Source organism: Syngnathus leptorhynchus, chromosome 10 (genome assembly GCF_054491065.1).
Source record: "Syngnathus leptorhynchus isolate UIUO chromosome 10, UIUO_Slep, whole genome shotgun sequence".
NCBI lineage: Eukaryota > Metazoa > Chordata > Actinopteri > Syngnathiformes > Syngnathidae > Syngnathus > Syngnathus leptorhynchus.
The window spans coordinates 3,267,878-3,295,734 of record NC_141204.1 but is presented as its reverse complement, the minus strand read 5'-3'; the positions used below and the strand labels follow the sequence as shown (position 1 = coordinate 3,295,734).

The following is a 27,857-nucleotide window of genomic DNA, read 5'->3' as shown; positions in this document are numbered from 1 at the left end:
AAACAATATAAAAAATGCTCTCATGCATATAGAGGCGGTTTTAAGATCTTCAGTTTCATAGGCTGGATCTCTGCTTTACTGCAATGCCAACATTCATCAAATTCACTATATTAATATTAAATTCAAACAGCAAATATTTAGTGCACTGATTTCATGTCAATCCTGGCTGATACACGTGAATGGGGGGGGGGGAAGTGACGTCATTGTCCTAAAGTCGAAGTGACGTTGCAGCTCTGTTTGTCGTTTTGACGTCATAGACACTTTTCAAACGATTCAAAGTGTAAATACGAATGAAAGACGTTGTTGGTATGAAAAATGATAAATACAGATGGTCAAATGTAGCTTTTTAATGGTGAATCTGCTTGCCACAACTCCGCTGTGTCCTCCGATGTCAGGTGATTATTTATAATCAAATATAATTCAATCAGAAACATTAGAATTTATTGTCATTTAATGTAAGAATGAAATATTACCTCGTCATTCAAATAAATAATTTTCCTTATTTTAATATATAAAGCGACTCAGTTGTGAGCAGGAGGAAAAAAAGCGCGAAAAAAAGTGACATTTTATGTGAGAAACTTCCCTAATTATAGTCACACGTGATCACTTTGACAGAAGGGAGCCGTCGTGTGCGTACCACTTATATCCTTCCGCCGCGACCAAATAATAACAGATTGTATTCCTCCTTTCTCTTCAAATATCGTTCTATACCACAATTAAGACTATATCATCATTTATAAAAATTATCTCTGGTCGAATAATCTTGTAATAGTCCTAATGAATTGAACCGAGGGACTAGACGGCGAAGGCGGCAGGATACGTGTACTAAAAGCCCAGCCTGCTCTACCTTCTTTTTTCCTCGGTGGAGGCCATGATGGGAGCCTGAGTTCAGCTGGAGCGAGTAAAAAAGAAAGATGATTCCCCGGGACGGAGCTGTCAACGCAATCTGTGCATATTGCTGATTTTTGGATAGTCTGTATACATCTGAGGTGGAGCCTGTCACTTTTTTTCCTTCCCGGCGATGTTCTCGACGAGCGTTCGGTGACAATGTTGAATCGCTAAGGAGGTCTTTTTTGGATCGTAGCGAGCTAGCCTAGCTCCAACCTCCCCCCCCCTCCCCTCCGTCCGAGTGACTGGATACGGACTCCCCACCCCCCCACACACCCCCCCTTTCCTCCGGGGGGTTACCAGTGAGTTTTCTTCTCGCTTCGGACCGAACCCGGGGCTTATTTTGTGGACAGCTGCATGTATTTCGCTGAGGAGTATTTGGAAGAGCGACCGCGGGATTGGAAAAGTCGGGCCTTTGCCGAGGAGAAGCCGAGCAAGGCCCGTCTTTATGTTCCAGAGGAAGCCTGTCTAATCCCAACGAGCTCGGCTGGCTAGCCCCGAGGAGGACACCCCCCCTCCCCTTCCCTATCGAGCGGACCCGCCGTGTACCATCGAACCACCAAAAAGTCTGCTTTCATCATTTCCCCATAATAGACTCCTGTCAGCCGCTGCAATGACTGCCATTATTAAAGAAATTGTCAGCCGGAACAAAAGGAGATACCAAGAGGACGGCTTCGACCTGGATTTAACATGTATCCTTTTCTGCACTGGGTTATTTTACTCATTCATAACGTCGCATTGATGATGATTATTCATCTTACAATGAGAAATGTGAGAGGGAGCTAGCGCGGGGCTAACATGGGGGGGGGGGGGTTAGCTCGGGCTGTCATCAAGCGTGTTTGAAAGATGGTGGATCTGTCAAAGCGGCGTGCACTCATGTCACTGTCGTATCGCAGCAGGAAAATTCCCGTCCTACTGGACACCGTACGTGTAACAAAATGCAAGGTAACCCGGCTGGTGCTGCTACCAGCATTTTGGAGGCTTCTGTCAAAGAACACATCTGGTTTATACTTGCATGTGATCGCTAATAGCCTTGATCAAATGGAGTGGTAATCGATTATTTTTTTAACCAATAGTCATGTCATTTTCATAGATTTATGTCAAGGCTGTATGATAGCTTAATTGAAAATCATGAGGATATCTTTTTTTTTCATTGCCATTTTCGACCAATTTTGGTAACAGTTTTTAAGACAACGTGAAACTTTAAAACTATTGCAAGATTCTAGACTGACACCAATTTGGGCACCTAAGCACCACATTTATGTGTGTGTGTGTGGGGGGGGGGGGGGGGGGGGGTGACTAGTCTAAAGGAATACTAGAGTTATACATTTTTGCATTCTTAAAAAATTAAAAAGCATTTACAGCTTTGGTTATTCTGGCCACTCCGGTGACCCTTGGTCCTTATATCTGTCATTCAAAGACCTTGGTGGTGATGAAAATTCTATCATTGCCATCGTTTCTTTGTCACATATGACAGTTATTGTTTACATTTGACCAAAATTGCCAAAAAGCATCTGCGATCATTTGGTTGGCGATATCCACCAGATGTGTATTTTGGTTGCATAATTGCAAAAAGTCATAAATCCTTCGATGTAACCTCAAAATTGTCTTTTTCGAACATTGGCTTCTTTTGGCCATTTATTAATATTTGCATTTATTTCTTAAAATCCCTAAAAAGTCAGAACTTCGACTTTCGTTTAGCACACTAAGTGACTTGGTGCAGTAATTCAAATCAAAATTTAATTGCAATCACAAGATTACAGCCATTAGTGAGATATTTTTTTTTAATGTGTTATGTTGACGTTTTAATTTTTTCCATGATAATGGACTTTGTACCTTATGGATCACAGCACACGTATAGCTTGCAAAAAAGAAAATTAATGGGTGCTTTGTGGAGGTTGCCTGGACGAGATTTTGGCGTGTCAATCGATTTAATTGATATATCTGATTGTTGATGAATAGTGTCTCGTGGCATTCGGATTGGATTACTGGGCTGCACTCGTTTGCTGTCTGGGAAAGTTTAACTAGACACGAGCTTTGGACAATAATGGAAAGCAATGATATTAGAGGAGTTCAGAAAATTGTCCCGTCCATAACCGATTAACAAATGGCTTTTTTGGGGGGGGGTTGCTCTAATTTCTCTCACCGATTTTCTTTTCTTTCTTTTTTTTTGATAGTAAAGCCTTCAGTGGTGCGCACACTTGGTTGTAAGAACAACTTTTGTCGATCTGATGCGTCGGCTGTGGTTTTTGTTGCGGAACTGTGTACCTTGCAGACTTCAGTCAGATGTTATCTGATGAAATGTGTCATGACTCCATGATTGTTGCCTGCAAAGAGCTTGTGGTGAAGGGAAGGAGGGGGGGGGGGGTGGCGGCATTTCCCTCCAAATGTGCAGGGGGAGGTCTCCATTTTAGTTTTTTTTTTACAATACGGGCCCTGTTATCACTTTTTTGGCGCTGCGTCTGAAACAATATGCAAGTTATGTAATACACCGTTAAAAGTGGAGTTAAGCAGTGATCTCGTATCGGCCCTCTTTGCTCTTTTTCTTGACTACTCCCACTCTAATTCTCCCTCCCCGCTTGCCCCCTTTCCTCTCCCTCTTTCCTGTCCCCCCCCCCCCTCTCTCTCTCTCTCTCTCTCGCTCCCTTGCTCAGTTGTATTTTGGCGTATGCATAGAACCCAGTCGAGGGCTGGCTTTAAAAAGAAGGCGTTCCTGAATTTTTTTTTTTCTTCCATTTTTCCCTCCTACTTGGAGCTTCCGTCAGGGGGTCTTGCATATGCATTTCCTCCCAGCTGCAGAATCCAACCCCCCCCTCCTACCCCTCTACCAGTCCACCATGCCCTGGGCTGAGACTCTCATGGGAGTTGTGGCGCTTTAAAAAAAAAAAAAAAAATGCAACCTTGAAATAGTCAGACTGGGATCACTTTGTCAGTTAGTCCAAGGGTTAGAGAAGACTATGAAACGTTGTGTTTGACTTCTAATCAACGCTTTGATGCACGGCTGGGATTATTGCCGCCGTATGCACGCACGTACGCAGGCGGGCTACCGTTGAGGGAAAACAGAAGCAAGGGCAGCTTATTGACAGTGAGCAGTTTTCACCTAAATATAGAAAAACAAAAAATCAACCCAAACTACAATCAACCTGTCACCATCTTTTTGAAATGCATTGTTGCAAGTAGCACTTATTTAAGTTTTACAGGCTGGTAAATTCATTCCCTCCTGTAGTTGAAATGGCGGAAAAATGACCACCTGGAAAAAGCCGTCTTTTTTTTTTCTGCCTCCCTAATTTCCGGTTCTGGCCCAGGGATTTGATGTGTAAGCTTTCCCGGCACTCTTGAGTCTAAAAATGGGTTTTTACCATTCAAAAGAATATAAAACAAATCACGGTAGCCAACCGCTTAGCGTCTAGCCAGCTGTTGGCTAACGCTAGCAGCTAACAGCACTGCCTGCGTTTCAAACTCAACTCCATCTTAGATCCCAGAAACAAAATTCTATTTTAAACTAAAACTACTAATTCTATTTCCCCCCTCCCTCATCTTAACACTTCTTGATGCCGCTTGTCCTTTTTTCAAAGTGTCTCACAGTTCCGCTCCAACCAGTTGTGTTTGCACGTGCAAAGATGAAAGTGTGTGTTTCCAGCTTTTACTTTTTCTCAGTAAAGGTCTTGACATTCACTAACACGGCTCAACAGCGATACGGGGAGAAAATCAAAAGCAGCTCAACATCAAAACGAGACGTATCCAATTAGAAACACTGAGCTTCCCCTATTTTGGACTCAGGAAGTGTGAGAAAAGGTTGCCCTTTAGTCACTGGTTAAAAGTGTGAAATCCCTCTGCTTTGCAGCGGCGAGCAGACTTCGCTTTCAGGTAGGCGGCGGCGCTCGCTCGCTCGCGCCAACTCCATTATTCTGTCTTCACGGCAACCTGACACTGATGCGCTCCTCTTTTAAGAGCGTATGTGTGTCACTGTATAATTGGCCCTGACGCTTCACGCCGCCCCCCCCCCCCCCCAAGCCTCCTCCACCCCGCCCCTCCTGTGCTGCAGCCCCGTTGGATGACATCATGCCATTCGGAAAAAAGGCAGTCGAGCTGCGCACAAGGCGGTGCGGTGCCCCTTTCTTCCGTTTACTGGCCGTTCCATTAGGTACGCCTCGCTAACACAAGAAGATTTTTATGGATATGAAAATGGATTGATGGATGATCGTGTCGATGACTTGATCGATAAATATTTATTGGAAGTCCGTTCCCTTCAGGCTTTTGCTGAATAGAGATGCTCGTTTATTAAGACTGGTTATTTCCGTCTAACTCGGGAAATTCTTTGACCTCTGCCACCACCTCGTACTATTATTATTATTATTTATTTATTTTTGTCAGATCCCAGAAATGGTCTTGCCTGAAAAATCCCACTAAAGCAGCTCTGAGAAACCCTAACAGACGTTGTCGTGACCTCCGAATCAATATTCAATCGATCTTTTTTTTTTTTTTCTGAACCTGAACAGTTGACTTTTTGGACTGTTGACAGTTTTTGATTCTCTAGAATCCGTGTGGAAGCCAATCAACCAATTCGAAACAGTTAAAAAAAAAAAAAAAGAACTCTTGTTGTGAAAGCATCCTCCAATCCACCTTTTATTTTCTTCACTCTTGTACTTAGTGTGAACTCGAAGAACTAAGCCCATCATCTCCACCATACCTTAACTGCTTCAACAATATTTTCCCCCAGGGGACCCACCCGGTGAACTTAGCAAAAGCGCTCCCCAACGCGTGCGAACTGAACTCCAGCGAGAGACTCTCGTGTTGCAGGCCTTGCTGATATAACGTTTACGCTCTAAAAATACACACAGGTCACGGAGCCGAACCTCTCCTCTCCTCTCTCGTGCGCCCACATGTGGTCCGGGCTCGGGCAGGAGCGCAGTTCTTCGTGTCCTTCCTCCTCACCGTCAAGGCCATCTGTCACAACACGCCAATACACACACACAGGATCAGCGTCGCTCCTGCGCTCTCATCTCGCCGCCACCGTAATGACACGGCGCTATCGACGCCGGCTCGAAACTTTGTCACGGTCTGCTGCCCGGCCCGTGCCTGCGTTCGCGTACTCGCTCATTTCTAGCGATGCCCGCGTCTCGTTAAATAGCCCAACAAGTAATTGTGTTACATCGCCGGCCGTTCCAAAAAAAAAAAAAAAAAGCCTACTCAATGGTTCCTTAACCCCTGAGCAGATATCTACCCAAACATCATCGCCATGGGCTTTCCAGCAGAGCGACTCGAAGGCGTGTACAGGAACAATATCGACGACGTAGTACGGTGAGTCGCCGCGCTCCCGCCCGACAACCGTTTTCTCCGGCTCGTCTCTGGTTTGCTAACTTTTTCGTCTTCTCTGCCGTCAACAGGTTTTTGGATTCAAAGCATAAAAACCATTACAAAATCTACAACCTGTAAGTTGTTCCCTCACCGTTTGTCTCCTCCACTCTTGACTGATTTCCTGATTTCTGACCGGATGTTCACAATTTCAGCTGCGCAGAAAGACACTACGACGCTGCCAAATTTAACTGCAGAGGTACGCCGCTCGCTCCGCTATTGCCAAAAACGTCGCATCTGCGCATGGAAAAATTGACCAAAAAATTGTTCCACGCTGTGACTCACGGGCTTCTCGAAAAAAAATAAAAACACCACAATGTGTGTCTTGCAGTTGCACAGTACCCCTTCGAAGACCACAACCCCCCTCAGCTGGAGCTGATCAAGCCCTTCTGCGAAGACTTGGACCAGTGGCTCAGCGAGGACGACAATCACGTGGCGGCCATCCACTGTAAGGCCGGCAAGGGCCGCACCGGCGTGATGATCTGCGCCTATCTCCTCCACCGCGGCAAGTTCCAGGAGGCCCAGGAGGCGCTCGACTTTTACGGCGAAGTCAGGACAAGGGACAAGAAGGTGAGAAGGACTAGGGGCTGATTTTTATTTTATTTTTTCTCAAATCTGCTTTGGGCGGCAGGAAAAATTGTTAAAAAATGGCCACTTTAAAAAAAAGAGCTAATGTCATCCAATTAATTTGGTCGGCCATTTAATCGGTTTGGCCCGAGGCTTGTAGGTGGAGAATGCTGGACATGCAAAATGAAAGGCGAAGACTGTCATAGGGCACTCAAATTGTTTTACAAAGTCACAACTTAGCATCAGTTTAAAAAAAAAAAAAAGATGCAGTTCCTCTCAGGCTCGGGAATGCGAGTGTGGGAGAATTGCGCTACACTTAGCTGGTTTGTGTTTGAGGGGGAGAGACTCGGCACTCGGGCGGAGAGCGCAACACAATCTCTGCACAGCAAAGAAAAAACAAAAAAAAAGAAAACATCGGTAACATTGTGACTGATGTCAATTTGATAATAGTCATTCGCTCGTTGCCAAAGCGAGAGAGCGGCAAAACAAAACACAGCGACAACTTGCTGCCAGCCACATATATTTGGCTTTATGTCATGGTCTGATTTTTTATTTTATTTTTTAAAACATTTTACAGCAGTACGGTATATTATTATGCTTTTTTTGCCAGGGAGTGACCATCCCCAGCCAGCGCCGTTACGTCTACTACTACAGCTACCTACTGAAGAACCAGCTGGAGTACAAGCCGGTGGCGTTGCTCTTCCACAAAATGGTCTTCGAGACGCTGCCCATGTTCAGCGGGGGCACCTGCAGTGAGTCACCCGCGCACATATGCTCGCGTTTCAACCTTTCCGAGCCGCCAATCGGCCGGCCACGCGCGATATAGTCCCACCCACGCTGCGTTTTAGTATCGGATCCGGAGTGGAGCTTCTCGTCCTTTTTGGAAGCAAATTGGAGCGCCACATACTCACGGCCCGCTTCTTATTGATGAGGCCCCTCCGCTTTTACTCCACTTCAAGGTCGACTTGACCTTTAGCTAATGAAGCTTTTTAGATATTATTAGCGCGGGGCTTCCGAATCGCAGGCCTGCCTCTTTACTGCTAATTCGTTATCCTTTCTTTAAATCGCCAGACAGAAGTTGAATTCCTTTTGTTTTTTTGTTTTGTTTTTTTAATCGACAATATTCCTGCTGTGCAGTCTACATACAGTTAAACTCAAATTTGAATTAATAACACGAGAATGACTTAAAAAAAAAAAAAAAACGCAGCAGGAAGTTGTATGAATAAAATACATTTGACATTTCCTGATTATTTTTAACACGATTGTGACATTGCAGTCACCTGTTTTTGGGCTGAACTGTCTGTGCATTTCCATGTCTGCTCTGTTTATGGTGGCATAGCAAAACAATAACTCCTTTTTTTGTGTTAACTCGTCGTACATGTCCAACTCACACAATTCTATCTTGTATGTAAACGCCGTGGTCCAAAAACTCATCTGTAAAAGATGTCTGTGGCTTTCCTTTTTCTTAACTGGATGGATTGTGGCTTTTTGATTCCTAATCCTCCTTTTTCATGCTTAAAAAAAAAAAAAAGACGGACCTATTCTGAGTGATAGATTCAAAGTCAACACATCAAAAGTGTCATAGAAATGATAGCGATATCATTTTTTTTCCGTCAATGTTTGATAACTTTTCCTTTTGAAGTTTTATTTTTATGCTCCCACGGGGTCATATATGGCCCACGGGCTACAAGTTTCCTACCCCTGCCTTAAGTGTTTTGGTCCAGAGCGAACTCCCACCCCCTCCTTGTAAATATATCTGTAAATATTTGTGTCCGCCTCATCTTGTGTTTGTGCCTGCTGTGCTCTCCCTGGAGAACACCCCCCACCCCCTTGCAGTCGGGCGCCGATTGTGACCACCATCTTCCTTTTTTTCCCCCCCCCCCTTCTCTTAAGGAGACAGTACCGTTAAAAACAGGAGCGAGCCGACCCCTCAGGGCTTCAAGAAAGGGAATTGGCATTGGGGTAAATGAGCCTTTTCTATTCCATTCATTTTCTTTTGCCAGGCCCCAGAGATCCAGCATCCGCAGGCAGGACCAGTCTTTAGGTAGCTGACGTATTTGCCTGGCAGGAAAAAAGCGCCAAGCTATCAGAATAGGGTCCTGCATCTCTGGTTTTTGGGTCTCCTCATGTGTAGCATGTTGCTCTTGTCTTTTTTTTTGTTTTTTTTTGAATGTCGGTGCATTTGCATGCATCTACTCACGTAATAACACATTGGCGCCCTCGCTCGTCTTTGGCCGCTAAAAGCCTCCTCGCTCATCATCACGCCTCGTCCTCGCCGTCGCCTCTTACAGATCCCCAGTTTGTCGTGTACCAACTCAAAGTGAAGATCCACACATCCAACCCTACCCACACCCGGCGCGAGGACAAGCACATGTTCTTTGAGTTCCCGCAGCCTCTGCCCGTGTGCGGCGACATCAAGGTGGAGTTCTTCCACAAACAGAACAAGATGATGAAGAAGGTCAGTGCATACTTTTTTTTTCTTCCCACACCTCTTCATGTCCTGGAAAAACCTTGTGTCCCCTCTGCCAATGCCCAGAGACCCAACTATTTGTATATAAGCAATCAGAAAGTCAATATTCCATTATATGTCCTCTTGAAGACAAACAGCTCCCTCAAATAGATGTTTTTTCTTTTCCCCCTGTCAAATAGTAATGGTCTCAATTTATAGATGCTATTATTCAAACATGGACATAAAGGGGACATTTTATGGAAAATTGACTTTTGAACTGCTTATATACAATGAGGTGCGCCTGAAAATGTCTAATATGTAAAGCGTCAATCGGGGAAAAAAAAAATCATCTTTGCTTGAACCTGCTTCTTTTCCCATCCCAGGACAAAATGTTTCACTTCTGGGTGAACACCTTCTTCATCCCCGGGCCGGAGGAAGGCGTGGAGAAGTTGGAGAATGGCGCGGTGAACAACGCTGATAGTCAGCAGGGCGGCGGGAGCGGCGGCCAGGTCCAACAACAGCTTCAGCCGCCGAGCAGCGCCGAGTGCAGGGACGGAAGCGGAAGCGGCGGCGGCAGCAGGGACGGCAGCGACAGGGACTACCTCATCCTGACGCTGACCAAAAATGACCTGGACAAGGCCAATAAGGACAAAGCCAACCGCTACTTCTCGCCAAACTTCAAGGTAAGCTGTCACGGAAAAATCGTAACACCTCCCATTTACTGATGTCTGTTTTTGTTGTTGTTGTTTTTTTCCTCTACTCCATCTCAGGTGAAGTTGTATTTCACTAAAACCGCAGAGGAGCCTTCGAATTCCGAGGCGAGCACTTCGACATCCGTCACGCCGGACGTCAGCGACAATGAGCCAGACCATTATCGATACTCTGACACCACTGACTCTGATCCGGAAAATGAACCTTTTGACGAAGAGCAGCACACGCAAATCACAAAAGTGTGAACTCTTTTTAAATAAGAAAATTAAAAAAAAAACAACAACAAACAGCAAGAGAAGAAATTATACAACAGAGAGAAAAAAAAAAAAGGAGTAAACTTGAATATAAACTTAAAAGAAGAACCTTTTTGTCCCTTAACCCCCCCCCCCAACCCAAATGGCAATAGAATATCATCATGTCAAATGCCAATTTTAGGGGGGAAAAAAGATGAATATCCTGACCAATATATTGTTTTTTTTTTTCTTTTTATTCCCCCTCCCCCTCCTTTTTTGCGTGGACATCTACCACGCGCAAGGTATTGACACTGTTGCCCGATGGGGAAAAGGTGCTGTAGCTATAAAAAAAAAAAAACAACAAAAAATGTGTTTATATCTATATACATACGTATATGTATATACATATATATACATTCATATATAAAGGATTTGTGTGTGTGCGTGCGTGCGTGCGTGTCAAAGACAATGGAAAGAAAGAGAGTACCACAATCAGGAGAGACGGGAGTTGAAGTCAAGGACCATCTACTTGGGACATTGCTGCTCCTTCTCCTGTCCAAAAACCAAGGCCAGTGCTGCAGTCACTTTGCTTCACTCTTCCTCCTCCACCTCTTCCTCCTCATCTTTTACTCCTCCTCCCTCTCCTCCTTTACTGTGAATGCTTCTTGTGCTCTTTGCAGGCTGTCTCACGTGACTTTTTTTGGCCTTTGTGCAGTGCAAACTGCATGCAGGGCCGTGGGTTTTTGGGGCGGGGGGGGGGGGTCGGGCAAGGGTGGGTTCGAGGGGTGGGTTGGGAGGGGGGGGGGCGGGGTCGAAGAGGCTGTGATGATGTCTAAAAGCATTGCCATTCCTGTTCCCACTGTGTATACGTTTAAATTATGCAGAACAAGGCATCCCATGTAATTGTTAATGTTTTTTTTATCCTAAGATAATAAAAATATAATACATAAAAAAAACAGCAGGGGGGAAGATGCGTGCTTGGGATATTTGAGATACAAATATGAATTGTTGGCTTGAAAGTTCTTCTTCAAACTTGAAATGTTCAAACCTTGAAGAGGAAATCACCAATTGAATTTATTGTTACATGAAACTATTTTATATTAAGTTGTGTGTGGGAGGAACCTGAACTCCATCTTTAAAAAGTTGTGGCTTCCTGCGTTTAAAGGTCAACGCAACAAACAGTGGGTGGGGAGGAAACGGAAATTTGATTTCTTCAATTTCAACTCGAAACGTGAATTAAAACACCAAATCATGGAAATCCCCATCGATAATTTGACACCATACATATAGTCAAATCATTTGCATGCAGTGGCACCGTTTAGCTTCCCAACTCGCAAACTTGACCTCCTGCTGAGGACAACGAGTGAACTAGCACATTGCCCTTAAGCTGGAGATCAAGGATGTTGAGTCGATGCGTTCTGCGGTCCACATGAAATGAGAAAAGAGGAGGAAGAGGCCTGCTCCACTTTCCAGTCCTCCCCACCCGAATGAAAGAGTAACAGGATTAGCGGGCATGTCTCTTGTGATAGTAGAGAGTGGCGAGACCCCGACTAAAGCTGCCCTCCTCCACGACAGTCTCCTGATAATAACCTATGAATGTCTGATTATATGAACATATACATCCGCATAATCCCTCTTCTGCTTTATTAAGATGTTCCCCCAATGCACTTGATGGTGACATCAAAGTGAAGTCTTGTTACATATAGAGTAGAAGAATGAATGCTGCAGCAGAACCGGCTCAGGTACAACTTTTTTTTTTATTATTATTTCTTTGTTGTGAATCAGATCATGAGATGAAAGTTTGTTACACACACTTAGCATTGATGCTAGCTGGGGTCGTCATGGCAATCTACGAAGAACACTTATTGATATATTTTAGAAGATTCTGATCCAAGGGTTGCCTTGTGATTTGCAATTATGTCGTGAAAGTTTGGGGAAAACCCTGTTTTACATAATCTGGCAGATTGCCCACCTGGTTTAAAAAAAAAAAAAAAAGGGGGTCGTGTCACTACATGCTGAGTGAGGCCTTTTATTTGGGTCACATTGAGGCTTCCACCTTTCTCAAATTGTCAGTCCGTGTCAGCACAAAACTAGAAAGCAATAAAATGTCCAAGAAAGCTTCCTAGACCACCCAAACTTTATTCACTTTTGTGGGCTGTAAATTCTTAGTTGTCGCAATTGATGTTACGATTCTAAATGGGGGGGATAGTAAAAATGGTTCTGTTGGACTCGAGAGTCTTGCGGGTAATCGGGGGTGGGGGGGGGTAACCTCCAAATATGCAGATTTACACCACGTCGTATTATGACCAAAAATGAGAGAGGGGGGGGTGGGCGGTGTCTGTTGTAGTCTGGCCTACAAAGAAGATAAATCCAAGCTGGTAACCCCATTTCCCTTCCATCTGTTGGTAGCACGGCCGTACTCGCCAGGACCCGGCAACCCGTCCCCCCCCTCGTCCGTCCGTCCGTCCTTTCCCCTCTGCCTTCATCTCCCCATCCCTCGTGTTCTCTCCACGCGCAGCTGTGTTGCGTTTGGATTAGGCCGAGAATAAAACAGGAAGTAGAAATTAAACAAAAAAAGCTTAAACACACATGGAGCACCGCGCACACACACACACTCACGCTGGCCCTCCGTGTAGCAAAGGGGGTCTGTGGAAAGTACACACCCACACACACACACATAATAAATATGCTCGAGAATGTACAAAATCCTAGCCAGCCTCCCACCGTCTCCCCATAAAGACAGCGAGGACCACAGGCGTAATATTGGATCAGTGCACTGTGCCCACACTGGTGCTCACACATATGGCGTGTACGTGTGTGTGTGTGTGTGTGTGTGTGTGTGTGTGTGTGTGTGTGTGTGTGTGTGTGTGTGTGTGTGTGTGTGTGTGTGTGTGTGTGTGTGTGTGTACATGCATTCCTCCTCCTCCTCTTCACGGTGGTCTGCGGAGGAGGAGGGAAAGGGAGGAGTCAATAATAAGCATGCAAAGCAAAAAAAAAAGTCCTAACGTATATTCATTCTCATTATATTAATGCTGAGAATGAATGCTAATTTCCATTAGCCCGACTATGGTGTTTTTGCATTATGTTAGCATGAAGCTATTTTTAAATCTAGTTTGGTTCGACATTTTGGTGTTGTTATACGCTCTGCTCGAATGGAAAATGTCAAGTTAGCGTTACATCCATGCTAATTTCCATTAGCTGGACTACGTTACGTTAGCACATTCGGGGGTCGACGGCTCGTTTGCGGTTTTTACGAGCTAAACTGTTCGTCGACGGATAAACTCAAAGTGCTTTGACTTGACTGTCAAAACCTCACGCACCTTATGACTCACTGTGTGTGCGCTAGCTAGCGTGTGTGTATTTTCTCATCAATGTTTATATGTGAGTGTAGGAAACACATGGAAATACTTTTTGCTGTCAATGCCCCTGACCCCTCCTCAACACACACACACACACACACACATCCATCCATGTAGTGTATGATCAATGTGGCGCACGTATAGCATCTATTGTGTCGGACATTCTGCAGTATAGCCGGAAGCAAAAGAGCACAGCATTATCATAAGAGGAACTTGCATTATGTTTAGCTTGGCTTTGAGTAGTTGGAACCTAAAGCAATGGAAAGTCCTCCTTCTGCAGGCTTTGTAATATTCTATACTATCCCCGTATGTCCTTGTACATAGATCTAAGTACACACACACACACACACACACACACACACACACACACACACACACACACATAGAAGAGGACAGATGGCTCACATGTAGCAAGCACAGTGTGCACAATGCAGCACAGCTTAGTTTCCTAACCCAAGCGCACTGACGTTGCACTTATACGGGACATTAGCACCTTTTTTTCTTAGGTAGCATATGAAAATAGATTTTTTTTTTTGGGTCATATTTTATATCCCTAAACCAAGTCTGAAAAATGTACAATAAATGTGTTTGCATATTGGAAATACATTTACATTGTATGTGAATAATGCAAAAATATCAATCTCAATATTTAATAAATTGTTCAGACTTTTTATATATATATATATATATATATATATATATATATATATATATATATATATATATATATATAGCTCCCATCCCTCATGCTTTGACAGGGGTGTGTAGACTTTTTATAGCCTCTTTTTTTTTTTTTATCCTGGTTGCTTGTGGCAGGCTTTGTTGTCTACCTGACTCCCATCCAGAAGTGAGGGAGCGTGGGTAATCCCCCCCCCCTTCCTCCTCCTTCATCTCGTGTCATCGGGAGGCTAATGTGAATCAGTCCCATGATGACGACGACACTCCCTAATCCCGACGGCGCTAACTGATACCCGTGCCCTACGCCTCGCCCCCACCACAAAACGCAACCCCTGTGACCCCCCCCCACCCACCCACCAGCTGGCAGTTATTTATCACATGACTGGCGTGAGAGCAGATAATTGACGTGTTGACATTTGGCCAAAGCGAGTTTGAAATGGTCACTTTTTGTCATTTTTGCAAATTGATTCGATATTCATTCCTTGGCGGAGTTTTTTTTTTTTTTTTTTGTGGGTGGGCACTGTGGCTCCATCAGCACTTAGCAAGAGGAAACTTGTTTGCATCATTTCTTCTTTCACAAGAAAATGATGTCAGTTGTTAGCCAGGTCCCCCGCCGGCAAAAAATGAATAACTCCACGCTGACAAAATGAAATCGTACTGCACCAAAGAAGCATTTATTGTGAAGTGAAGTGCTTCCAGTGTCTAATTAATGACTCTATAGGGTATTTAATTACAAAGTGGGTGGCAATAAATCACACATTTGACCTTATTTGAAACAATGACTTTGAATTTTGTCAAATGCTTGTCTTCTGAAAAACATTTATTCTCACGCATTGAAGAAAAATTTGAAACAATATTTTTTTTTTGTACAAATGTTAACGAGCGGGGGGGGGTCATCTAAACCGGATCTGCGGCAGAGTCGCTTGAGAGGCAACGGACGTAATCTGGAGCTGGCTTTGTGCTGGCCAGATTAAAGTCATCATGTTTTAAACCGTTCTCACGGCCACAATATGCCTCCCATTGCCACTCTGCTACTTCTCAACTGAGTGTGTGTGTGTGTGTGTTTGCGGAGATCTCCTGTCACACACGCACACCGTGGCGGGTTCAAGAAAAGGACACCTTCCTCGCTATTTCTGAAAGCGGGAGCTTGAGCACATTATCTGAGACGACTGGCGCATGTTCTATTCATCTATTAATTTGCCATCAGCGCCAGCGTATCGTTGCCGCCGTTTGAGGGGAAACAGCTGCTAATCCTAATCCCAATGCCCCCCGCGCCCCCAATCCCCCTGCTATATAATGTCAAATCAGACCAAAAAAAAAAAAGATCCATGAGGGCTGCTTTGAGTGGTGGGCTCCAAATAAAAGGACTGTGCTGCATTCCAGTACAGTAGTTTTAATCTATTATTATTATTGATATTATTATATGGGATGCATTCCAGTACAGTAGTTTTAACTAATTATTTTTTTAATTATTTAATTTTTTTAATGTATTAATATTTTTGTATTATTATTATGATTATTTTCTTATTATTTATTTATTATTAGTAAAAAAGAAAGACTTGATTGTAAAAGTACAAGCATCATGACCAAAATTTGACCATAACCAAAAACAAACTGCAAATAATTGTCCAATTTTTGCAAATTTCTTTCTGTTGTAATTCAATAATTAAAGGACAAAGTGTAAGGCAGAACATATGAGTATTTAAAGAAACTGTTTTTTTTTAAATCAGCCGATGAATCGGTTGCCGGACTAACACTGCCAAACATCGGAATCGGCATCTAATAGTCCATAATAGTGTCGATTTTTTTTTTTTTTTTTTTTTTAAGTTCACAGAAAATATGAGACAAAAAAAACCAAGCAGTTGCCACCATTACATTACAAGCGCCCGCCTCCATACTTAACATCCACGCCTGCATTAGATCTCCTCGAGCAAATCTCCAAAAACAAACAGGTAGGCTTTGTTTTTTTCCACGTGTGCGAGGCCTTCCGCTTTATTATCGTGTTGCCCGCCGAGTACGAGTGAAGGCCTGGAAGCAGCTCGACCTCTGGTGCCATCTGTCCGTGACGGGGCAGAAATGCAAATGGTAAACCCGAGTGGCACAATAATACGCCGGCCGGGCTCTCCATTAAGAGCGGCCTACAGATATAAACTAGGTCAGACGGACCAGCAGCCAGCTGTGTGTGTGTAATAAGGCACACGCGCCTCTTTGTGTGTGGAAACGGCGGCTATACGTGTGTGCATCGAGAAGCGAGGGGGGGGGGGGGGGGGATGGGCTTCCAGTTGGCCCTCATAATATGCATACTGAACACACTCCTTCATCCATTAGATGATCAGTCCCATCATTTCTCGTCCTCTACATGTTCTTTATCGTATACAGTCCACGTTTTGGCAAGGCGAGCTCAGGAAACGGCCCCAAAAAAAAAAAAAAGAAAAGAGGGCGGTGTGACAAATAAAGGCTCTTATCCGAGGGCCGAAATTAGACCGTAGCCGGAGCGACGCTGATAGGCGGCGCATTAAAACTCTCTCTCGAAAAGAGAGAGAGAGGGGGGGGAGAAAAAAAATGGAACGAGCCGACCGGGTGATGCAACGGCGAGGCAATGCTGGCATAATGCAGACAGATGCGTCCTGCTCTCTCGCATCGCTGCGACGACGCCTCTGAATTATGAATGAGGCCTCCTGCACCTCCCTCAATGGAAAAAAAAAGAAAGAAAAAGCCTCCTTCTACTCGTAAGAAGGGGCGATGGCGTCGGTCTTCTCGCACCTCGCTCCCGAAATATCTTTGAGGGCTTATTGGGAGGGCCCTTTGCTTAAATCCCTTTTGTGTCTGTGGACATGCTCAAACAAAGCAGATGGCTTCTTGAGTGTGCGTGGAAGACAATTAGCATCTCCAGACCACCGAGGCGGCTTTTAAGTGCTTTGTGGTCATTTAATGCAACGCTACCTTCAAGGTCGAACGCAATCTATTCACTGATGATGGGCCGGAAATGTTCAACTCCACCTAAATGGCAATACATCTTTCCCGGGACGCTATATCGCATAAACCATCATATTTTTGTTTTTTTTCAGTAAGCGGTATTTCACAACACGGGAAGTTTATAATTGCTGTAACAATGATGCTAATTTACGTTAGCATTTAGCATTATTTGTTAGCTAATGGACTAATATGGAGGCTTATAATTGCTTCTTCCTTCTTTAATGTGCTGCGTTCTTCCCAGTTGAGCTCATTGCTGCCTGGCATGTTGTGGCAATAGGTGGTACTACACCAAAAGCATGAAATTTCAAAAAATGTGTAATTTGCTCGTATACTGTACAAATAACAATAGTTCAAACCGTCAAATCCTGTGTCCACAAACAAATGACGCGATTTTGACATAAAGGCCGCTGAGGTGGCGTCGTGACATGAATTTTTTTTTTTCTATATTGCAGCTGGCAAAACGAGGCTGAATAATGAATGCTCGCATGGCTCTCGCAATCATCGCCGACATGAGTCGTCTATTTATAGGCCGCTCAAACATTTCCTCCTCCTCCTCCTCCTAGCTGCTAACTTTCTCTGTTTTTTCCTTTAATCCTCCGACTGATCTGGGCCTCCGATTGCACATGCGGTCCAGTCACGGGGGAGCGTTCTCATTTCCTGCCGTTTGGTCTTCTCCAACCAAACGGCCCCCCCCCCCCTCCACTCCTTGAATTCTCTGGCCTTCTTCGGACGGAGATGTCCCTAGTGACTTTCTTGAGGAGCTTTTTTTTCTCTTTGAGCCAGGAGGACCAGTACCAAAACAACAAAATAAAGTGCATGGGGGATGGATGGGAGAGGGGGGGGGGGCACATGTGGCGTGCGGGTGATGCATGAAGTTAGATGAAAAGGTGACATGAGGTTAATATTTTCCAGGCGGGTGGGTGGGAGGTGATAGCTCTGTTGTGTGTGTGTGTGTGTGTGTGTGTGTGTGTGTGTGTGTGTGTGTGTGTGTGTGTGTGTGTGTGTGTGTGTGTGTGTGTGTGTGTGTGTGTGTGTGCATGTATTGTGTGTTTTAGTTGCATTAAAAAAAAAAAAAAAAGACAAACATGCGTGGGCGAATAGGGATTTTATCACAAAAGGCGGATTAATTGATTTGTTTGGCTCATGTCTTAAAGAATATTTCGAAAGAAGAAGGGATTTAGATTTTCTATTTTTCTCATTGTGGGAAAATTCACCCAGTTCAACTTGTTTTTTTTTTTGTAGCCTCAACATAATGTAAGGGCATTCCATCCCAAGGACGGAATTATCCGTCTGTCCTGGATGGACGTCTTTTTTGCGGACGAGGGACATGAAAGTTGATCAAAAGAACGGACAGAGGGACAAGAGTGTGCCTTTCTTTAGACCATCCAAAATATTTGAACCTCTCCCTCCACTTATGATGTAGCCAACCTACCCAGCATCCATGTGTACCTAATAAAGTGAACCGCTCAGAGGAGAGGTAAAGGACGGGACAAGCGGGGTTTAAGACAGCGCGGCCCAGCCTACAAGCTCGGCTTAGCCTCTTAAGTCCCGCTCGGGATTTTCCCCTCGCAATATCAATAGTCTCGACAGATCCATCACGACGTGATAGTCCAGCCGGCTTTTTTTTTTTTTTTCTTCCTCTTTCCATAAGCCAACGGTTGCTCCTCTCCATTGTTTTGCCCCCCTCACAAATCTCATTTTGCGTGTAGATAGACTAAGCTCTAATTAAGCAAACCGCTGGACGTGTTGCTGCAGGGTGGGCAATTTCTCCACGGAGACACAATGTATGGAAAGTCATTGAAGCGTGTATTGCATATGCTTAATTTCTCTTGTCCAAATTTGACATTATAAAAATTGACAAACATGACCCAGTTCTTTTTTTTTTTTTTTTTTTTCACTAGTTGCCTTACTAGTGAGGTCAAAGGGCAAACTAGTGCATGGACTGACCTTAAGCTGGATATCAAAAAATATTTTTTGCTGAAACGGCTTACCATACAACATAGCAGCTTTACAGATTTACTGCATGTGTAGAAGCATGGACTTAGAGTGCCTTTGACCGCAGCCAACACAAAACCGCGTTGGATCAGTGGAAGTTGCTGAGCTTTTTTCCCCCCAGAGACCAGCGTCATGAACGCTGAGGTTATTTCCTGTAGCGCAGGAGCGGCCCGACTTCTGACTTCCTGTTCTGCCGGAGCCACAGTCTCAAAATTGAGCTCGTAACTTTCCCAATGTAGTCAATGGAGGAGTTAGAATGGCCATTTTAGTGTGTGTCAATTTGTTCATGCAGCATTTGAAAATGCTTCATTTTATTTGATGTTTTATTCGTTTTCATATTCGTTTTTTAGTTTTTCAGGAAAGTTGGGTCAATTTGACCTTCCTGGGTTATTGGGTCAAAACAACCCAATTATTATTTTCAATTTGTCCCAACTTCCTGGGTTGGTCCAATCTTTAACTCAGTATTTTTAAGAGTGTAAGTATGAATGTAATAAAACTAACTACACCACTCAAACTCAAGGACAAGCTCTAAAGAAAATAAAACCAAATCTTCTTGAAATTAGCTAGATCATCCAGAAAAAAAAAAGGCATTTTTTTACAATAGTGGGAAAAGTGAGGTCAGGTCTTTCCAACTAGGAATTCAACTCATGACGACTTAAAACCCTAAAAGGACATCATGTATGTAAAAACTGATAAAAACATATTTCTAAAAAATTCTATGTCCCTGTAAAAAAAAACTTTTTACGGTTTTTGACAACTAAACACGAAACACCTTTTTTCACCACTTTTTGTCATTTGCCTTCTTTCTTACGTTCCTTACAAAGTATAATAGCGGCCTCTAGTGTTGAAACGCGGAATAGCAGTAAACCGTCGTCATTGTGCGCATGCGCCGTAAACTGTCGCTACAGGTTTAACATGAAGCTCTCTTGTTCTTCCTTCTCTCTGTCTCTCAAGGTTTTTTTCATCTTTGTCTTGTTCGACAACTATTTGCCGCTGTAAGTAAAAGTTTAATCTGTTTGAAACTATTATTATTATTTCTATAACGATTATAGTAGCTGCACGCTACTTTGGCTTACGCTAATGTTACTTTCACTTTTGAATTCTCCTAAATGACAGAGGGATCGACGCCTCACTGGGCCCGCAAAAGAGGAGCGACGATCGGTGTGCTGATGGATTCTACCAACATGAATCAACAACCTGTTGCCTATGTGCCATAGGTGAGGAAACCATACAAAATTGTATCATAAATACAATTAAAAATCAATACGATGCAGGTTGTACAAAAATACCAACTCCAGTCATCCATGTTTTTTGTTCCACCAGATGGAGTGAGACATCTTTATGCTAAAAAGATGACTTTTATGACTACCACAAATGTTTTCTCTCTGCAGGTCAGCGTTTAAAGGCGCACTGCACTGCTGCCAATCCACAAGACACACAATGTGAGCTGTGTGAGCAAGGCACATACAACAACCACCCAAACCATGACAGCAACTGCAAACGCTGCACGTCTTGCTCACACATCAATGGTACACTTTATTTCCCAAAAATAATACTAATTTCAAAAAAAAAAAAATGAAGACGTAACTACAATTCATGTCAACATACTCCTTTGTAGCCAATCTGGAGATGGAGATGGCTTGTACCCAAGGCCAAGACACCAAGTGCCGGTGCAAAATGCATCATTATTGCATTAGCGCCAATGTTGAAGAATGTAAACTGTGCAGTTCTTGTACTGAGTAAGTTGGTCACCCCCCCAACAGTATATCAGATTATGTTTGTATCACATTTGTTGTTGTTGTTTTGGACAGGTGCGGTATAGAAGGCATCAAAGTAGCTTGCACAGCCACCAATGACACAGTGTGCAATGTCAAATTGGAAGGTATGCTTGAAACATTTGCATGGTGTTGGTGTGATAAAATAGTATCGTTTTCATTTTTACTTTAGAGAGAACTCGTGTCTGGACAGGAATCGCCGTAGCTTGTGCAATTGTGTTAATCATTATACTTGGTCTATGCTTCCGAAGGAACAGGAATCAACGTGAGTAATCCTCGTCGAGTATATGTCAAGTGTTTGCTCGTTTTATTAATGGCATATCTCGTCTTTGGATGGTATGACCGATCAGTTCGGAGCAATGGGCAGAGATCGAACAATCCGACGACTTTTGAGATGGTGAGTGCTGTCGGTTTTGTATGCATATTTGTGATGTGTGTGTCAGAACTTTAGTAGTGGCCCTGAAACAGATCCCTGAGGAACACCAACGTATTCCATTTGTATTATAATGAGCTTCGAGGTCATTTAACGACAACAAATAATGATCTCTCCGACTCGTGTTTGTCAGCGTGATTGTAGCCATTTTGATATTTCGTTCTGGGAATATGAAGCAACTTAATTGATTATTTGTATTTTTTCTGTCCCAGGAGCTGGAGCATGTTAACAGTAAGTATGCGCTTCGATTTCACCACGACTTTCCCTCGTACCTCCACGATTGTGATTTTTCTCATCTTTGCCCTTTAGTACCGAATACGGACCCTTCGCGGCAACTGCCCGCTATCGCAGAAGAGCTCGGGTGGAAGACTATGCACAATGTGGCAATGCGGAGTGGGATGAACCCCGTTACCATCGAGAGCTGCCAATTAGACAACCCGCATGATCATCAGGAGTCCACGCTGCAGCTTCTGAGGATGTGGGTACAGGAGCAAGGCACGGGCGCTATGAACATTTTGATACAAAATCTGCGTAATACCAAGCAAAATTACAAAGCGGATAAGGTGATGACTATTTTATCCCAAAATTGAATTGGTGTGCACTTTTTTTATTTTTAAAAAGAACAAACATGATAGATGATAAATGTCTCACGGGAATTTTTTTATGCCCATGATGTCGTGTACACAGTATGTCTGTTTTGGAGTTAAGGAAACCAATGGAGGAAGCCAATAGGAACAATATGGGTTGAATTGTTTACATGATTTTTGTGTTTGTGCCAAAGTATTTATTTTGCTTTCAGCACTTGAACTTTGAACAAAGTAAACCACTCCAAAGATGACGTTAAAATGCACTGTCACCGATTTTGTACATCTTTGCTATACTATATTGCAGGGAAGTGGCCATTTTTAAGAAATGTCATTTATTCCAACAATGAGTTTCCAATCATTTGTAATTTCTAAGAACAAGAACGTGAACACGGAAGTCGAGTGCAACATGAACTACAGTTAAATAAATAAAAAAATATTCAATGTAGGTCATATTTAGCCAAAATAATCACAAAATGACAAGTTTCAAGAATCATTTGATATACGCATGCGCAGTGTCTTAGCCAAATGTGGTGATTCGTAAATATGGGCGTGACTTCCGCGTCTGGGTGGAGCGCCCTAACAGGAAATGTCAGCCAAATGCAGCAATGCCGTCCTGAGTCCCCAAATAGCGTCAGCAATTCTGAACAACCACCACGTAAAGAATCCCATCATGATCCCAACAATAAATCACCTCAAAGGTAAGCTCTGCTTTGATTCTTCTGACATGTCTCGGCCACCGTAGTGACTATTTCTATACGGCAGCGTATCAAACTTCTGCTAAACTTTGTTAAAGGCGCGAAGTTGACATGATGCGATGTACTATTGATCTTTTTCTTAAGCGTACTTTTTTTTTCAAAATAACTCCACATATTAAAGAATACTGCCTTACATCCCATTTCTTATTGTAGCGGACTACAACGTGACTCATATGTTTGGAATCACGTTGTACTACAGTACTGTGCCCACGTGTTCCTATTTTGTTGCCCGGGACAACCGGAGGAGTTGTGGTCCCTTTTTTTTTTTTTTTTTCCCCTCCCAGAAAACTTGAGCTCATGATTATACTTAAAGACATTTAATAACAGAAAAATGTCAGAGGCACTAAAATTTGCCATGACTTAAGCCTGTGGTTGTAAAACTTTTTACACCAAGCAACACCTCAAAGAATTCATCTCTTTCATTCCCCAACCATGAAAACCAAATGCTGTCATTTATCATAAACGAGACCGTTTTAAATTTACCCCCAAATATTTGAGGGTGATATTTTCAACATCATTGTCCAGCAATTCTGTTATAAATTCAACACAGAAGACATTTTGTCTCATTGATGCGCATACCCAATTGCCATATGATTATTTTAGCGAGAGGGCGTTTCCGTTATATTAATAATTCCGTTATCGTAAAACGTCCTGTGTTGCCTCGGCAAAGTTGAGCAAAGTTCAGCAGAGCTATGAAAGCATCTTATGTAACTTCCTCTTGCAATATTAAACATTCTTTCCCGAGCATCATTTATTTCTCACAGTTCACGATGGATAAACTTCATATCCTCCTAAATTTTTTTCAGGGAGAAAAAAATCTCAGGTTTGCTCTTAATAAAAAGGAGTTATCAACAACAACAAACGATGTGCAGGCTTCCTTCCTCTCGAGTGTTAGTGCGTCACATGGCCTGCCACTGCTGTATTTAGTCTGCTTCCCTCCGATGGGTGGAGTCCTTCATACAAGCAGCTGCTTTGTTTTCCTGCTGGTCATTTGGTTAAGCGCAAATTCGCCATTTACAAATAGAACAATGTTATGTATGCTAGTAAGTATCGGGTACTCACGGAGGCTGCCGATACCAGCCACTGATACTTAAGGCATAGAATCATCCGTCTTTACAAATGTTGTCGTCTGTTCCAGGAAATGAGCTGCAAGGTTGTTTTCAAGACCCTTCGACGCGTTGATCAAAAGCAAGCCGAAGATGCAGGGAGCCATCGCGAGGGTGTGTATGGTCGTCGCCGCCGCCATTTTGAACCACCCCTCGCTGTTTCCGCAAGAAAACCAAACCGTCGTAGAGCAGGATGAAGAGTTGATGGTACGCATGCGGGAGCACGCGGAGAGGTTGGAAAGGGAACGAGCCAAGTTGGAGGCGGAGCTCTCGCGGGTGGATGCGAAGGAAGCCGATGATGGCTGGGATGAAGGTTACAGTTGGTACTTTTGGGGCACTGTGTCCTTCGTGGTCTTCTTGGCCATCGAAATGAACAGGGTGGACAAGGTCGAGACGGACTTGAGGTCGCTGGACGAGGATGAGGAACTTCCTACCGGCGCGGTGGTACTAGACAAGGACCTCCTGAGCCACTTTTGCGACCGATGGACTTACAACTCGTCCCACGACGCCGGGAGGATGAGGGAGTTTGTGGAGGGCTTTGCCGACGACCTCCTGGAATCCCTCAGGAGCGTTTCCGATCGAGAGGCGGACATGGAGGTCGGGGATTTTGTCGGAATCGGAAGCATGTTCGAGTCTTGGCAAGTGCGCAAACCTCCGACGTGCGACCTCGTGGTGCCGTTATCGCCTCCGGATCCGTTGGACTTCCAGCTCAACCTCTGGTGCGAACCGTCGAGCGACGTGCCTCCTGATAGACAAGGCTGTGGAACCGTCCAGGTGAGCCACTTCGGGGAGCACGAGGGTGGATGCCTGTGTGGTTCCGCCAACCTGGGAGAGGACATGTTGTGCTTACTACACTGTAAAAGCAACACGGGGCAGGTCGTGGACCGCAGTCTCGATGAGCTGCTCTGCTCCAAACAAATGCCGCTCTTGGCCAAGGATGGAGTCATGAAGTGGTTTCAGGTGTCTCTCACCAAAGCATGGGGACGCATCTCCCACAAGTATGACTTCGAGGTCACGTTTCGCAGACTGGATGCGCCAGGTGCCCTCAAGGTCCGATTCCCTTCGGGGAAAGCCGTCATGGTGAACATCATACCGGCCATCCAGTTGGTGGACACCGACGCATATCTGGTCTCGCACTTCCCCTCAGACGACGACGGACCCCCGGACCCGTTCTGGCCTCTCTCGCTTGCAGTCTACGAGAGGAATCTGCTGAAACACGTCGCCAAATCGCTACCTCGACATTCCTGCCATCTGCACTGCCTTCAGGCGGTCACCTTCCTTCACAGGAAGCAGACGACCCTCACGGGGGGAACCGCTTTGACCGACTACCACTGGAAGACGGTCCTGTTGCACCTCTTGCTGCTCAACAAACCGTCCGAGTGGACCGCCGACAAAACCGAGTGCAGACTCAGAGACCTGCTCGGCTTCATGCGCGGGAGCCTCCGGGAGAAGAGACTCCATCACGTCTTGATCGGGAACGCCAGAGTGCCGCCGGAGATCCGGCTTCCGGAGACGTTCCGCAAAGCGGCTCCGATCAATCTGTTTCGAGGGTTGGTGTTGAGGAGGGACCTTTACGCGGTGACGGTGCGCCACCTGCAGGAGATGTTGAGCAATGCAGCCATGCTTTTACAAGAGTACGCTCCTCTCTCCTCATCTGGCTTATTAGAATGAATTAAAATGGTAGACTTAAAGCACTTATTTTTATTTATGGTGCATATATTGACGTGTATTGCTGTAGCTGCGCCATACGAACAAAAGTATTTGGACACTCCTCTGAATAAATTCCAAGTTTCTCCTCATTGTCTATGATGTCATCTATAGGATCAAGTGTCCCAATACTTTTGTCTATATAGTGGACTATTCAGCAAACGATTTTTATTTGAAGGAGTGGTTGCATCTTGTATATATCTGGGGTGTTTTGTTGACCCCTAATATAGGAATGCAAAATACCTCATTTTGATGGCAGCTATATAGATTATTGTCAAAACTATATTTAACCTCAACCAATAAAATCACTTGTTTCTTAGACTGGGAATTGAATTTTATTTTTTATACTATTGGTGGATATTTTGGTTTATATGCATTAATTGCCAACAGACAACAAGGTGACTTTGCAAAATTCAGTCCTGGCAACATGCAGAGTACCAGAAAAGGTTTTATTATTCATCAATGGAGTGTGACTCAGCACTTTTATAAGAATGTAACAAAATCAAAAGGCGTGGGTCAAGATTGTCTCACATCTACAAGCCGTAGTCAAAGTTGGGTTTGCCCTCCAAGTAGGTCTTGTAGTAAGCCTTGTAGATGTCCACGCTATGCCCGCTAACTTTGACAAAAGGGTCCTCTGACATGAACTTCACCCATTTCTTCAGCTCAGGTGCATCATCCAAGCAGCTGGGAGGTCAAAGGGGGATTTTAATTCATACTCCAAATCATTTTTATCTTCAATTCACTTTGCTCTTTGGAAAGACTACTCACTCGTTCAAGTCGAAGGCCTCCAACCTCTCAAACCACGGCCACATCATGTAATCAGTCATATTGACTGAATCGCCGCCGAAGAACTTTGTCTTCTTCTTTGCCAGGTCCTGGAATATATGTGGTATGTAACAAAAGCCAGCGAGCATTTTTTGATACTCCAAAGTACGAAAACAAATCGTGAACAAACCTTGTTTAATTCACCGAACTTCTGCTTCAGTTCAGCATGAAGTCCAGAGACATCCTCGCCTTTCAGTTTGCCCAACGGAATCTTGTAGGTTAGTGGCGTTATCTGTCACACAATTGAGACTCCATTTTTTTAATACCCAGTGAATTGACTTGTGCATTTCATTTTTTTCCATAACCAAATTTTGTGACCTTGGAAAATTTCTCCAGTAACATCTTATGCTGGGCTTTTCCAAAGGGTGTGTCGGGAAGTAGCTTCTTCTCAGGATACACCTCATCCAGGAACTCACAAGTGATGGGAGACTCGTAAATAACTTCCCCCGCCGTGGTCTCCAAGGTAGGCACTTGGCCCAAAGGGTTTTTCTCCAGGAACCAATCAGGTTTGTCTCTCAGGTTGATGTTGACGATGTCGTGCCTAATGTACCAAACAAACAAAATGTCACAATGAGTTTTAAATCACACCGAGGGGGGGTGTTTTACTTACTTGATGTTTTTAGCATTCAGCACCAGTCTGGTCCTCTGAGCAAATGGGCAGAATCTCATGCTGTATAGTCTGATGGAGCCGGCTGGCACTGGTCCGGGCGCAGCACACCCTAAGCAAATATTTGTAATAATATTAACACTGCATATTGATTTCATATTTGGGGACATGGTTTTTTTTCTTCTCGAACCAGATTTGTAAGCAAATAGAAAAAAAAATCTGCAAGATTTCAAAATATCTTGTCATGGGGAGGAAATGAAATCGCTCAATTGTTACGCAAGAGACTTGGAAAAAAAAATGCTGAGTCACACGCCAATGATGTGAAACTTTTTTTAGTTGCTCACCATTAACATCATTTTGCCATGTTAATAGTATTTTTGCCACTCACTTAATTATAATCTCATTTCACTCACGTGTTTGTTTATTACAACGAAACGATCAGCAGTGTGAAAATAAAATAGATTTAACGGGGCACTCCCGCTCTACCTATGTAAAGCGGCTTTGAGTGTTTAGAAAAGCGCTATATAAAACCGATCTATTATTATTATTACCTTAAATAAATGTAACACGGAGGTCATAGACGTGTAGTCACATGCATTTGTCAAGAAAAACACAGAAGGAAATTTGGAAGCACAATGGGAGTCATTCTTTAGTTGCGCTGTTAAAAACAATACTAACACATATGAAATGTCTTACCTTTGGATACACACTGCACACTTGCCATTTTTGCGGTCAACCGGTTCGAAGGATTTGCTGCAAATCTTGCAGGTATGAAAAGCACAAACGGTGAAGATGTGTTTATATTTTGCGCTCACTTCCGGGAAAACGCCTTAGCCAATGACCGTTGAAGG

The 27,857-nt window shown here is 43.9% G+C and overlaps 4 protein-coding genes across 5 annotated transcripts; 3 read left to right on the top strand and 1 right to left on the bottom strand.

The window, feature by feature from the left end:
* Window positions 1-327: 327 nt before the first annotated feature.
* On the top strand, window positions 328-10,250 carry ptena (phosphatase and tensin homolog A). Of its 2 annotated transcripts, XM_085921972.1 has the most exons (11): window positions 336-395; window positions 869-1,580; window positions 6,105-6,189; window positions 6,276-6,320; window positions 6,399-6,442; window positions 6,575-6,813; window positions 7,421-7,562; window positions 8,704-8,772; window positions 9,102-9,268; window positions 9,643-9,942; window positions 10,030-10,250. In XM_085921972.1, exons 2-11 carry the CDS (start codon window positions 1,502-1,504, stop codon window positions 10,213-10,215), a joined length of 1,356 nt encoding a protein of 451 aa, XP_085778098.1. In that variant the 5' UTR covers window positions 336-395; window positions 869-1,501; the 3' UTR covers window positions 10,216-10,250. The 2 variants fall into 2 exon arrangements, with proteins under 2 accessions (XP_085778099.1, XP_085778098.1); XM_085921973.1 differs by lacking the exon at window positions 8,704-8,772 and having other exon boundaries at window positions 328-395.
* Window positions 10,251-20,083: 9,833 nt separating this feature from the next.
* fas (Fas cell surface death receptor) lies at window positions 20,084-22,350 on the top strand. Its single transcript, XM_085922298.1, has 9 exons — window positions 20,084-20,206; window positions 20,328-20,428; window positions 20,603-20,740; window positions 20,830-20,950; window positions 21,023-21,093; window positions 21,159-21,251; window positions 21,337-21,383; window positions 21,632-21,650; window positions 21,729-22,350. Exons 1-9 carry the CDS (start codon window positions 20,127-20,129, stop codon window positions 22,007-22,009), a joined length of 951 nt encoding a protein of 316 aa, XP_085778424.1. The 5' UTR covers window positions 20,084-20,126; the 3' UTR covers window positions 22,010-22,350.
* A 212-nt stretch (window positions 22,351-22,562) lies between these two features.
* On the top strand, window positions 22,563-25,911 carry itprip (inositol 1,4,5-trisphosphate receptor interacting protein). Its single transcript, XM_085922297.1, has 2 exons — window positions 22,563-22,704; window positions 23,900-25,911. The coding sequence occupies exon 2, from the start codon at window positions 23,961-23,963 to the stop codon at window positions 25,536-25,538; it is 1,578 nt and encodes a 525-aa protein (XP_085778423.1). The 5' UTR covers window positions 22,563-22,704; window positions 23,900-23,960; the 3' UTR covers window positions 25,539-25,911.
* Window positions 25,912-25,973: 62 nt separating this feature from the next.
* Window positions 25,974-27,848, bottom strand: LOC147049943 (glutathione S-transferase omega-1-like). Its single transcript, XM_085922299.1, has 6 exons — window positions 27,703-27,848; window positions 27,010-27,118; window positions 26,718-26,940; window positions 26,530-26,631; window positions 26,343-26,449; window positions 25,974-26,258 (listed from the first exon to the last, which is right to left on the bottom strand). The coding sequence occupies exons 1-6, from the start codon at window positions 27,728-27,730 to the stop codon at window positions 26,108-26,110; spliced, it is 720 nt and encodes a 239-aa protein (XP_085778425.1). The 5' UTR covers window positions 27,731-27,848; the 3' UTR covers window positions 25,974-26,107.
* Window positions 27,849-27,857: the final 9 nt, after the last annotated feature.

Excerpts from the sequence above, each read along its gene's own strand:
- ptena (XM_085921972.1), top strand. The coding sequence starts at position 1,502 with ATGACTGCCATTATTAAAGAAATTGTCAGCCGGAACAAAAGGAGATAC. Across the intron at positions 8,773-9,101 it reads GAAAGGGAATTGGCATTGGG|ATCCCCAGTTTGTCGTGTAC; the intron begins GTAAATGAGCCT and ends CGCCTCTTACAG. Across the intron at positions 9,943-10,029 it reads ACTTCTCGCCAAACTTCAAG|GTGAAGTTGTATTTCACTAA; the intron begins GTAAGCTGTCAC and ends ACTCCATCTCAG.
- LOC147049943 (XM_085922299.1), bottom strand. The coding sequence starts at position 27,730 with ATGGCAAGTGTGCAGTGTGTATCCAAAG. Across the intron at positions 26,941-27,009 it reads CTGAATGCTAAAAACATCAA|GCACGACATCGTCAACATCA; the intron begins GTAAGTAAAACA and ends TTGGTACATTAG. Across the intron at positions 26,450-26,529 it reads AGTTCGGTGAATTAAACAAG|GACCTGGCAAAGAAGAAGAC; the intron begins GTTTGTTCACGA and ends CATATATTCCAG.
- itprip (XM_085922297.1), top strand. The coding sequence starts at position 23,961 with ATGCAGGGAGCCATCGCGAGGGTGTGTATGGTCGTCGCCGCCGCCATT.
- fas (XM_085922298.1), top strand. The coding sequence starts at position 20,127 with ATGAAGCTCTCTTGTTCTTCCTTCTCTCTGTCTCTCAAGGTTTTTTTC. Across the intron at positions 20,207-20,327 it reads TTCGACAACTATTTGCCGCT|AGGGATCGACGCCTCACTGG; the intron begins GTAAGTAAAAGT and ends CCTAAATGACAG. Across the intron at positions 20,741-20,829 it reads GTCTTGCTCACACATCAATG|CCAATCTGGAGATGGAGATG; the intron begins GTACACTTTATT and ends ACTCCTTTGTAG.